This window comes from Bacidia gigantensis, assembly GCF_019456465.1.
Source record: "Bacidia gigantensis strain McMullin 20006 chromosome Unknown contig_156, whole genome shotgun sequence".
Classification (NCBI taxonomy): domain Eukaryota; kingdom Fungi; phylum Ascomycota; class Lecanoromycetes; order Lecanorales; family Ramalinaceae; genus Bacidia; species Bacidia gigantensis.
In genome coordinates, this window is record NW_025408594.1 from 79,588 (window position 1) to 91,968 (window position 12,381).

General features: G+C 51.2%; 5 protein-coding genes across 5 annotated transcripts; 4 read left to right on the forward strand and 1 right to left on the reverse strand.

Moving 5' to 3' along the window:
- Nucleotides 1-823: 823 nt before the first annotated feature.
- Nucleotides 824-1,506, forward strand: KY384_002327 (uncharacterized protein; the record flags this gene model as incomplete). The annotated part of the gene is made up of 2 exons (XM_044810850.1): nt 824-1,223; nt 1,268-1,506. 2 exons carry the CDS (start codon nt 824-826, stop codon nt 1,504-1,506), a joined length of 639 nt encoding a protein of 212 aa, XP_044671733.1.
- A 23-nt stretch (nt 1,507-1,529) lies between these two features.
- Nucleotides 1,530-3,691, forward strand: KY384_002328 (uncharacterized protein; the record flags this gene model as incomplete). The annotated part of the gene is made up of 3 exons (XM_044810851.1): nt 1,530-2,425; nt 2,660-3,195; nt 3,261-3,691. The coding sequence occupies 3 exons, from the start codon at nt 1,530-1,532 to the stop codon at nt 3,689-3,691; spliced, it is 1,863 nt and encodes a 620-aa protein (XP_044671734.1).
- Nucleotides 3,692-4,319: 628 nt separating this feature from the next.
- Nucleotides 4,320-6,134, forward strand: KY384_002329 (uncharacterized protein; the record flags this gene model as incomplete). The annotated part of the gene is made up of 1 exon (XM_044810852.1): nt 4,320-6,134. The coding sequence occupies one exon, from the start codon at nt 4,320-4,322 to the stop codon at nt 6,132-6,134; it is 1,815 nt and encodes a 604-aa protein (XP_044671735.1).
- Nucleotides 6,135-6,227: 93 nt separating this feature from the next.
- Nucleotides 6,228-8,669, reverse strand: KY384_002330 (uncharacterized protein; the record flags this gene model as incomplete). The annotated part of the gene is made up of 4 exons (XM_044810853.1): nt 6,228-7,093; nt 7,773-7,799; nt 8,108-8,272; nt 8,336-8,669. The coding sequence occupies 4 exons, from the start codon at nt 8,667-8,669 to the stop codon at nt 6,228-6,230; spliced, it is 1,392 nt and encodes a 463-aa protein (XP_044671736.1).
- A 2,499-nt stretch (nt 8,670-11,168) lies between these two features.
- Nucleotides 11,169-12,246, forward strand: KY384_002331 (uncharacterized protein; the record flags this gene model as incomplete). The annotated part of the gene is made up of 3 exons (XM_044810854.1): nt 11,169-11,348; nt 11,394-12,137; nt 12,187-12,246. The coding sequence occupies 3 exons, from the start codon at nt 11,169-11,171 to the stop codon at nt 12,244-12,246; spliced, it is 984 nt and encodes a 327-aa protein (XP_044671737.1).
- Between the last annotated feature and the right edge of the window lie 135 nt (nt 12,247-12,381).

Here is a 12,381-nt window from a genome sequence, read left to right on the forward strand (position 1 = left end):
CACAGCATGGAACGGCGATTCTTTCTGATCATCACGAACGGAAGACACGGACTGTGCGTCGAAGCTATAGCCTTTGTGCGTACAGAACCCCTTGGTAGCATTATTGGTAGCGACCTGGATACAGATAAAAAGACACACTTAATAACCACCCCTGATCGCCAGCTTCCAAAGCACGATCTCGTCCGATCCACCGCCAGATCGTTGTCGTCTCTCAGGTCAGGGTGTGGTGATCAGACTACCAGCAAAGCATTGCCCTCCAACGTTTTCAACAGCCATCCAACATGTCGGACGAAATGTGTCTCAATTACGGCCTCGAAAGTATTGCAGCTGAAGCTTGCATTCAGTCGTCATCACTACCTGGCAGGCTTGCAAGCGCCAACTGCCAATACCTGTCATCTCATGATTATTGCGCATGCAGAATCAGCATTTGAAGTCAAGAATTTCGCTAATTAGAGAAGTAGCCCCTCATCAGCGGCTCTCGGAAGGCCGCAGCCGTTGCCGGGAACATCATTTGCGGAACTATTCCGACGGGTGTCTTGTCACCTTCCCGTTCCATCCTAGTTCTTTACGTGATCTTCATTCGCAATATGAGCGTATCAGATCTACTTCCCCGCGCGAGCGAGCTCTTGCCGTCTCTTGCTTGTCACCGTTGGCGATAAGGATGCAGGATGGATGGCGTGCGGGAGGCACGTGACGCACGTCATCCATTCTTGAGTTCTCAGGCTGTGGACTGAGCTTTTCTTCACACCTGACATTCAATGATTAGGAGCTTCATCACCCCCCAGCTTGGATTTGTGTAGCTTGAGACGTCTCCGCCGACAACATGCCTGAAGAGAAGATACCTGGGGCTCCCATGCCTGAAAAGATTCCTGTGGCGCCAATGCCTGAGAAGATCCCTGTCACGTCGCCCATTGAAAAGGAGGCTACAAACGATTTCGAAGAAGAGGAGCATGTGGCTGTAATGCCCCCACCAGCCTATGGCGCGTCTGTGGACGAGGCCATGAAGGCATTCGGAGACGGGGAGGTCCTACACATCGACGAAGCTACAAACAAGCGGTTGTTGAGGCGGATCGATCTTCACATCATGCCATTGATGTGCATTGTCTATGGTCTCAATTACCTCGACAAGACGACACTGTCCTATGCAAATGTCATGGGATTGAAGAAGGATCTCAAATTGAAGGGCGATGACTACCAATGGCTTGGAAGCATGTTCTACTTCGGTCAGTCTCTACTTCTATGCTGAAGCTGCATCTCACGATAACAGGTTATCTTGCTTGGGAGTATCCCACCAACCGTCTCCTCCAGCGCCTTCCTCTGGCTAAATACTCCTCTTTCAACATCATAATCTGGGGTGGAGTCTTGTGCTGCATGGCCGCCGTTAAGAACTTCTCGGGCGCGGTAGCCGTGCGATTCTTCCTCGGTGTCTTTGAATCTGCTGTCACACCCGGTTTCGCCCTTTTCTCCAGCCAATGGTATACCAAAAAGAGCAGGGAACCAGAGTAGGCATATGGTTCAGCTTCAACGGAATGGGTCAGATCTTCGGCGGTCTGGTGGCTTATGGCATAGCGGTCGGAGCGAAAAAGTACGGATATACCATGGCTCCATGGAAGATCGTTTTCCTAGTCTGCGGCCTCATCACCTCCTTCATGGGCATGCTGTTCCTCTATTTCGTCCCGGACAATCAGCTCAATGCGCGCTGGTTGAGTAAGCAAGATAGGCGGCTTGCTATTGAGAGAGTCCGGATCAATCAACAGGGCATTGGAAACAAGCACTTCAAGATGTACCAAGTCAAAGACGCCTTGACCGATCCATTGACCTGGGCCTTTGTCTTCTACGCTCTCACGGCCGATATTCCAAATGGAGGCATCAGCAACTTCTTCAGTGAGCTCATCGTATCCTTCGGCTACACTCCGGAGCAGAGTCTGCTCTACGGCACGCCTGGTGGGGCAGTTGAGGTCGTTGCCTTGATCGTCTGTGGCTATCTAGGAGACAAGTTCAGAAATCGTCTTCTGGTTTGCACCTCAGGCCTCCTTATCGCCATTATGGGCATGCTTCTCATTGTATGCTTACCATTGTCCAATCACGGCGGCAGACTCGCTGGCTACTACTTCACACAATCAAGTCCGACACCTTTCGTGGCTCTGCTGTCACTAATTGCCACCAACGTCGCTGGCTACACCAAGAAGACAACGGTCGCCGCGCTCTATCTGATTGCGTACTGCGCAGGCAACATCATTGGTCCCCAGACATTCCGACCAGGGGATGCTCCACGATACGTGCCTGCTGAGATCACCATCATCGTGTGCTGGTCTGCTTGTCTCGTTGACATCATATTCATCTACATTTATTGCCGGTGGCAGAATCAGAAGAAAGCAGCGTTCAGGGCGCGGCCGGGCTATGTTAAGCTGGAGAATCAGGAATGGTTAGATTTGACGGATAGGGAGAATCCCGAATTTGTATATACCTTGTAGTCGAATTTTCGCCGTGGCAATACAATACATCAAATTGTACCTTTTTAAAGGTAGATCACCCGTTGCGCGTGGCCGCATTAGCTACATGCAAGGCCCGCCCTACCTCATGCATATCGGTTGTGCTCTTCCACGACCAGGCAATGGTATCCTAATTCTTATTTGTACCATATTTACGTGTGCATCAGGTTTGCACGGGTTGAAGAGGAAAATACAATGACTTGCCGCATGCTTGTTACAACATTTGCCGAAGGACGAGAAAGTCCGATTTTATTGAAACCACGCCATGTCACCGACGCCAGTGACGAAATCCGCACATCTTGGGTCAATGGCATGAAAAATTACGTCGGAAGCGAGTCAGAGCATGAACATGTCCGCCCGCTCGACTTCCTCTTCGCCCTCGACGGCTCCGTTGATATCCAGGCCCCCACTTCGACAACTTCTGACCTCCCCGACACTTATCCCGCCACGCACCGCATTCCTCCAGCAACAATCGCCGACCTTCAACCCAAGGAGAAGGTTCGCCGTGCGGAGCTCTTCGCCCTTGGAAGTCTGATATACGAGATTTACGCCGGTGAGGCACCATTTGAGAGCCTAGAGGACGACGAAATCCAGACGCGGTACCGAGGTGCAGAATTTCCGAAAGTGACGCATCTCCCCCAGTGGCCTATCATTCTAGCTTGCTGGAGCGTAGAGTTTGCCAGAGAGCTTGGCGCGATCTTGAGTAAGTACTTATGCCCATGCCCACCATTGACGAGCGAAAATCTAAGCATTTTGTTCCTCCTCTAGACAGCTCCGAAGGCACCTTCAAACGCTTCGGACGTCTGACCGGCAAATACATTGCAGCCCACCCGGTCCTCTTCGGAATGCAGTGTGCTGGCACCGTCGTCGGCATCGGAGCGGCTGTGGCCCTGCCGGTGCTTGGTTTTGCAGGGTTCGGGGCACTGGGTCCCATAGCAGGCTCGTCGGCTGCTGCGTGGCAGACATCAATAGGGGTCGTGCAGGGCGGGAGTCTATTTGCGTGGTGTCAGAGTGCGGCGATGGGGGGCGCGGCTTTGAATGGAATTGCTGCTGCTGGCGCAACGGGAGGAATTGCTCTGACTTCTACGGCAGCGGGTATTGTGACTGTGGATGAGAGTATGGAGGAGAGGTTAATGAAGGTGTTCGAGATGGTGTGTAGGAAGGCTGAGGGATCGAAGGAAAGCCTGTCGAAGGAATAATGCGTGCTATTTCTCGGATTGATTCTTTCTGGGTTTCACAGATGTGTGTCTAACAAAGGCATAGAAGAGGTTTCCAGGCCCTCAGGACAAGCAAATCGAACAAATATATACCATAATACGGTGGAAGTGGCAAGGCGGCGTTGTGGTCGCACAGGGGCTTACAGGGGCGCTCGGGGCTCTGGCCACCAAGACGACAGCCCTTAGACCAATCCTTTTAGGGGTGAGAACAGAATACTCTACATTCCTCTCGGCCCCACTTTGTACAGCAGCCCTTACCATCCCCAGGGCCACAGATCTCTCCCATGCAATCTACTCGAAATCCATGAATGCATGTATATTGTACTGCTAGACATGAAGAAACACGTCCAACGCCGGTGACGCCATCGAGCGGCTCACATTGCGGCGTAAGTCTAGCGGTAGCGCAACGCGAAGATTGAGCCGCCAGTTTCACCAGTACAGGCCAGTGAACATGAGGCCAACATTTCGTTGTCTCTTCTATTTGCACACATGTTTGGTACCTGTCACAGCCTGACGAGAGATGACACGCCCACGTCCTCACGTCCCCCAAGCAACCTACCGCTCTTCAGTCCTTTGAGGCCCACCAGATCAAGCATCCAAACGAACGCTTATGCCTCCCCAACCACAATCTACCTCTCTGTCAACACACTACTCTGAGCCCGCCGATTCTGATGCCCATTTCGACCAGCTTGACGACACTTCCCTCAAATACCCCGACCTCCGAGACCCTATCCCCAAAGTCGCCCACTTCATTTGCACCTCAGGCGATCCATTGACCTGGATCCAATGGCTCGCAATTCGCGGCGCCATCGTCAATCTACAAGTCGAGAAAGTCAGGCTATGGATACCAGCAGAAGCTCAGCTAGAAGGCGAGCTATGGAAGCTTGTCCTACAAATGAAAGAGGTGTCTGTCGAGCGGATCGTGCTCCCCACACATGTCTACAGCACCAAAGTCAAGAACGCAGGCGAATCGGCAGATCTGGTCAAATTGAAGGTGCTCTGGGAAGAGGGAGGCATATACCTTGAGAACGACTTGATTGCGCTGAGGTCGTCGGATGGCGTGCTCGATTCGACAACCAGGGCCACGATCATGGCGGAGCGGCTGCAGCCTGCGGGTGTGCCAAACTGGATGATCATGTCGAAACCGCAGAGTCCTTTTCTCATGCGTTGGATGGAAGAATATGCGGAGGAGAAGGACTTTGCTACACTGGCGACCGTGACGCCATTCGAGTTCCTGAAGAATCGAGATCCGGACTTGCGGGTGCTTGACGGGCGGACGTGGTTCTATCCGTTGGCGAGCAGTCTGGATGGGGACAGCAGTTTGAAGAAGTTGTGGTTTGGCAAGAGTTGGTATGATATTGCCGACGTCTATGGCACGCATCTGTGGCATTGGAGTGAGGCTTTTAGAAACTTGATTACGCCTGAGTTGGTGAGGACGATTGATACGCCATTGTTTTGCAGGCTGAGAGGACTTTTTGATGGGGTTGGAGGGGTGAAGAGCTTGCCGTGGGATCAGGATGAAAATTGCAACGTCACAATCATACCAGATCTGAGTATTAAGGAAGGGAGACTGTTTCTCGACTACCAGGCGCGAGGGGATCGGGAAGGCATCAAGATGTTGGACCAATCAGGGCACAACAATCATGGTTGGGCTGTCAACGGCACACAGCTGTACAGAGGCTATCGAACTATATCTGAGAACTCTTTCGCTGTCATGCCTGTTCCTGTCGGCTGGGACGCACGCGTCTGGACACTTCACACCAAACTCCGCGTCGACCCTTCTTGCCTCAAAAGTACAGAGGCCACAGGCTTGATCAAGATCCGTATGGACGATGAGAAGGAGCTTCTCATCCAGCTCCGGACAGAAAGCAACGGCCCCGCTTTAGATATACACTGGGAAAGCACGAAACAAGACAAATACCACAAAAATGAAGATTTCTCCTGGATCTCCGCCCCAAAACTCGCACCGCTTACAGAAGCAGCCCATGACCTCACCATCTCCTTCGATCGACGGGACAATGGGAGTGTTGCTGTATACCTAGACGGGGAAGATGCCGGTGGTGAAGATATTTCGCTTATTTACAGTCCGAAGATCGGGCAAGAGATATGGTTGAATTCGCGGCATTGGGACAATCTTGACACAGGCTTCCGTGGGGAACTGTATCGCTTCACGATGTTTGCGGATGCTATTGGCCCGCAGAAGGTCGTTGAGATATTGGGTAGCAAGACTGGGGGTAGGCTTCCGGCTTTCCATCTGAATACACCGTCGCTTGATATGGTGGCCATGCCGATGTCCTTGCTGCCGATCTTGTTTGTGGTGCTTCTCGTTGGACTGTCTGTAAAACAAGGGAAGGCGCTCAGGAGAAATCTGGCGGAAGTGGGCAAAATGGTCGTCGAGATTGTTAGAAAGTCAACATCTCGGTAATGTGGTATCGAACTCGGACGCCTATACGAATGATCGACGTCTTGCCAAATAAGAAGAGAGCTCGATGCTTCGCAACAGACTCTAGTAAGGCAATTACTGGATGTTCACTGGTGCTACCGTCGTATTGTCCACCTTGTTGAACATATCAGCATCAGGACGCCCAGGACCAAAAGCGCCTCTCCCGATAATCCTGCCATTGATGCGAATCAAGAAAGTGCACTGCCTCCACCTGTATGGATGGGGTACTAGTGACATTTTTATCGCCAGGTCGGCGATTGCCAACTTAACGGCCCCATGAGTGAAACGATTGGCGGCCGCAACACTGGTGGCTCCAATGCCAATTGAGGCATCACTACCGCGATCGTAACCAGTGACTGCGAGGAAAGACTCGCCGTTGGGCTTCTCCGCTTCAGCAATGATCAGGTTCATCATTACGGAATAGACGGTAGCTGCAGGATAGGTGGGTCCGTCAGGAAGGACCTTGACATCCGTGATCGCAATGCCACCGGCAGTAGCGTTCGAGAAAGAGGTCATATTCGGTCCATCCTGCGGGGGAGTAGGATCGAAAGCGAGCTGCCCGACGCCCATGTGAGGATAGCCGCTGTATTTGATTGCCCAATTGATCTCTCCATATCGATCTTCTGTTTGAAAATAGCAAGCCGTAGTCCGGATTGCCCACAGCATCTCTTTGATTGTGAATCCTGGAACGTCTGGGACCCTCGTACTGGACAAGCGAATCAACAACTCGCGATTTGAGAAGCGGAAAGTCTCTTGGTCCTTATTGAAATCTTGCAGGGCGAGTAACGACAAGGCTTCGACCATGACTATGAGGGTATCGATCTTGGTCAGTGCGATCCCGCGAGGCTTCCAATTATAAGCACAGATGAAGTCTGTAGGCTGCGGTTCTGCGAAATTGCCATCTCCGTACGATACTTCCGAAGCGGGAGGGCATGTGAAGTCTGATCCTCTGCAATTGTCAGCCCCAATCAAGACGATTATGAAGGACCTACTCCGCTGGCGAATCGTCCCGAGACCAAGTCAGGCCTGTCGAAAGCACACTGACGGCTAGTGAAGCGACAACCAAGGCCAAAACACTCACCAAAGTCTGCAGCATCGCCAACTGGGTAAAGAGGGAGGATTCCCAAGCTTAGGAGTCATCAAGACCCTCGACATGAAGTGAATTAACCCCCACGCGAAAACCAATGAAAATGACCTCAATCGAGACATAGAGGCGCAAATGATCTCCAGAGTCAGAATCGCGCGTCTTCCACGGCATGATTGCTATGTTTATCTTCATGCATACAATCATGCGTCACAAGTACGCGACGCCCTTCGAACAGGGCACCATTTTAAATCTCGTTCTCCACACAAATTTCCATTATTAAGGTATCATGATATGGCTTTTGCAAACCTATCGTAACCTCCAAACTCAACTTCCTTCACCTAACCCCTCTTTCATACTTCACAAAACAACCAGCCCCCCAACCAACGCAGCGAGTGAAACCGCCCCAAACGTCACCCATGGCACGTCCTTCACACATCCCGCGCCCGTGAAGGGTACAGGCGTCGAAGACGCCACCGTCCCATTCGTCGCGCTCGAAGAATTAGTCGTGATGTTCGCTCCACCGACAGACGAACAGAGCTGGTCGCCGAGGTATGAGGTGACTAGGATTTTCCGGTCAGCAATTCACGCCCTCGACTTCTTTCTGTCTGTTCCTGGCAAGTAGAGAGAGCAAAAAACGTACTCTCATTCTCGGTCTTGGTGCAATTCGCCAACTCGCATTTTCCGACGGGTTCGAGGAATGCGGCATTGTGGCAGATGCAGGCGCGGTTGGAGAGGCTGCTGCAGCCTGAGAGGGCGATGGCGGTGGATTGGCAGGCTGACTGAAGTGGGGTCTTGTTAGCGTGGTGTGCATGTCGAGCTGTTCTTGGTGGTTTGGAGGGAGAGGAAGGGAGGGGAGGGAACGTGGTACTTACGGCGCATGGGGGATAGTCTGCCTGTTTTGTTGGGTCTTTGTTCGCCACCGCATTCGCGGCGAACGCGGTCGCTGAGGCGATGGCTGAAGATACTGAGGAGCCTAGTGCGGTGTCATTGTTGTAAAGCGCGCCGCAAACTTCTGCGCCGAGGAGTGTGCTTTCTGTCACAAACACGCATGGTCAGATCATTTTTGGGCTGGAGTAGGCAGAAGGGCAAAGCATACTGTCATAGTCGCTGGAACTGCACGTCACTTTCTGGCACGCTGATGTGCGGCTCCGGTAGTCGGCGCTGCAGAGGTATTGGATGTTGCTCGTGTCGTAGGAGACAGTGTTGTTGACGTCGGTGTTGCAGGAGAGCGCGCATGCAGGATATGTGGAGAGGGAGAAGGGGTCGCCAAGTTCGGGAGATGGTAAGGCAGATGAGACCGCAGAGATGATGGCCGTGACGGGGGTTGCAGTGGGTGCAAGACTCGTGGGAAGGCCTGGTACTGTTATGGTCTGTGCTGCTGAGAAGGTGATGCTGAGGGCGAAGGTCGTCGAGAGGAGAAGAAATGCCATGGTGAAAATCTTGGGGTCTCTGTGGATGGATTCAGCTGGGAACGATGGGGGATATATAGCTTGATAGTTACTGTATGACGAACCTTGGCCCCTAAACAGCTTGGTGGTCCCCGTATTGAACCCCATAAAGATCTTCATCTTGCATGGAACTGTACGAAGCTGCAGGTCCGACAATTTGCTCGGCCAACCATTTTCAGGCGCGTGTAGCGGACGAACTCGGGCGCTTCGGCCGAGCTGATGGCGTTCCTCATAAGGAGATATTGTTGCGGAGAGAGTCTCATGGCCTAGAAATGAGGAACGATTTGAGGTCATAAGATGAGATGGTACCTGCATCATGACACAAAAGTGCACTGTCAAATACGAAGGAGTTCATTGTGGTCCTCACATTTCGCTCTTTCGCAGCATACAGACGATTGAAAGACTTCGTCGTTGGCCAGTCTGAATGAGCTTTTCTCGGACATGTACGGAGAACTCCTCCACCTAATGATCACCCTTTAGACTATGAATATTTCCGAGTCAGTCATACTAACTTCAATACGAAGATCCAGACCCGACTTACTTCGGAAAATGTAATGAGTTGGGAGGGCTATTACCGCCGTCTCCATCTACAGCCTTGGCTCTCAGTGCATGCCCAAAGCTTGCTGTGCAAATTCCTTCGTTCCTAACGCCGCCTTCGCCACGCTAACGTCGGCCTCAAAAACATTCACAATAGCACTTCTATACACTTCTTCCGCATCCACCAAGTGATACAGCACCAACAAGACATTATTGATTTCACCAAAGGTAAGCGTCTGACCCGGCACCTTCTTAATGTAAAAGCATGCCGCGTTGGCGCCCGGGCTAGGGTAACAGTGAACTAGGTCTTCGTCAAGCACGGCCTTCTCTTGATGTTGTGCTTTGACGATGGCAATAGCTTCTGGCAATAGCTTTTCGGCTCACATGGCGTTCAGAGGGGTACTGAAACGGATGTCGAGGTGCATTTGTGTGTCGGGAACTGTGATATTGGGCATGAAATATGACGGCGAAGGAGGGACGACTTGTGGTGCGACGGTCGTAGTATCCCGCAGGACGTTGATGAAGCTAGCTGATGAACCGCGTAGGAGCAGGAAAGATGGGAAGAGCTTGAATGAAAGCATGATGTTAAATGTTTTCGACAGAAATGAATTGCTCTTGTGAGGGGCTTTGGGCGCTTTTTGCCTTGATTTATTTGAGTGTAGGTAGCTCGCGCGTAGTCGATTGAGAATGCAGAAAAGATACGGGTCATGAAGACGTAATGACCGTCTGAATTTAGAGTCGTTCGCATCTATCCAAGGTACCTGTCGGAGTAAGTCGTCTACAGCAATCCAATGAATTTTCAGGCTCAATAAACTGTTTTCATCATTCCTTGCTTTTGTCTTGCGTGTGTTTCATTCTCATCGCTCCATCCAGAAAGAGAGGGCAATCGAGCCTGGCACATGTAACGAGAGCCAGCCGATGGTTCGGAGCCAAACAAAGCGAACTCGAACATGAACTTCGGATCTGTTATTAGCCCATAGCATCTGAATCTGTATTAGACGGGGGGACCTTTGACGGTAGATCAAAAGCTTTTGAGCCAAGCAATTCACATCACTCTTGTTGATGTGAGACATTCAGAGAGCCCCTCAAAAAGACAGACTGTTCACTCTGGGAACCATCAGGTGAAAGTGGCCTTGTGGCTTCAACTATGACATCGTGAACCCGAGGTGTGCAACCTCCCAGCCGCCAAGGTGTCCGTATTGGCCCATGGTCACGAGATGTATGTGCGGAGGGTCTAGAAAGGCCGACAGTGATTGACGATCAAGGTCAGTACATGAGTCGTCAGCAAGTAGATCGAACATCTTTTCACGGCAAGATTCTCTTGCACCGCTCAGCCTTTGGTCAAATCAATGCGCCTTCATCAGCAGGAATAACCTCGCTGGCCTTGCAACCGGACTTAACGTGCTCCGAGTTGACATAAAGAAGGCACGCTGATTCAGCTTGGTGAACATGCACACCTTGGAGATGGAAATTGTCACCTCGATCGACAGAAATATGCCAAGATGAGCCGCACGGGCTATGGTTTATCCGAGCCGCTAGACCGCAGACGACTCTAGCGCGATCCTTCCAATTACTTACTTAACCCTTACAAATGGCATTCAGGCGGGCCAGGCCACCCACGCCAATCGCATCAACATGCACTCAATGATATTCTGGCCAATCAGAAGAAAAGTGATGCAATGCACGCAACAGGCACGAGCTATTTCGAATATTCAGTCGTGGGATACATAATCAAGAGCGCAATGGAAAGCCCGAAGGACGAACCCCATCCACATCCGCCTGGACCAGTCTACGCCATTGACATGGCGGGGTTGTGGGGCGGCAAGACATCAGAGGAACATAAGAACAACCCTCGTCCCTGACATCCTGCTTGAAATACAACCTCCATATTCACACCAACCCTCCATTATCATCATACTGTCTCGACTACTTCATACCTCTATCATGTCTGCCAAGAAGATCTTTGTTGTCTTTGGAGCCACTGGCAACCAAGGCGGCGGGGTCATCAACGCTATCCTCGATGATCCCAAAGCGTCCCAAGAGTTCGCCCTTCGAGGCATCACTCGTGATCCCAATAGTGGAAAAGCAAAGGCATTGGCTGCGAAGGGTGTCGAATGCGTTACAGTACCGCCACCCTCAGTTCCGATCCTTCTCGTACTGACGGTTTAGGGCGACATCAATGACAAAGCCTCCCTCTCAAATGCCTTCAAAGGCGCCCACAGTGTCTTTGCAGTCACCAACTACTGGGAAAAGATGGATGATAGGCTCGAGGTTCAGCAAGGAAAGAATGTTGCCGATGTCGCAAAAGTACGTAACACAGGCTCTTACATGATCAATACTCATGTGCCACAGGAAGCCGGAGTGAAGCATCTCATCTTCTCTACCCTCATCAATGTCACCAAATTGAGCAATGGCAAATACAAGAATGTCTTTCACTTTGACAGCAAAGCCGAGATCGAACAGTATATTCGAGGGACTGGCATACCAGCTTCGTTCTTCATGCCTGGTTTCTACATGTCCAACCTTGAGACTATGATCAATCCCAACCCTCAATCGAAGGCCCTCACACTCGCTCTGCCAATGCCACCGACTACTCCCATCCCCTTCTTTGACGCCGCCGTCGACAGCGGCAAGTTTGTGAAGGCAATGGTGACCAAGCCTGATCAGGTATTGGGCAAGAATGTGTTTGCTGCAACCAAATACTACACTGCAGAAGAGGTTATCAAGATCTTCAACGAGGTGAAGAAGCCAGAGCCAGCGGCTCAATTCTACCCTCCAGATAAAGACACATATAAGGGATACTTGACGGGTGCAGGCATGCCAGAATTCGCTGCCGAAGAATTGTATGAGAACATGGCATTCATGAATGAGTTTGGGTACTATGGGAAGCAAAGCTTGGACTGGAGTCATAGCGTACGTCATATGACCTCTGCTGCGAAGAAAACGTTGCTAATGACAATAGTTGCTCGACGATAAGCCAACAACTCTCGAGGAGTTCTTTGCTAGCTCAAAGAAGTGGTAGTCTATTTGTGGACAGCATCTCCACTAGTCAAGATATGATGAATACATAGACGAGCGTATGCATTGTCAAAAAAGCGAACTTGGGATTGCATGCCCCAATCGAGCATTCTCTACTTTTTGCACCGTTGCCATTGCG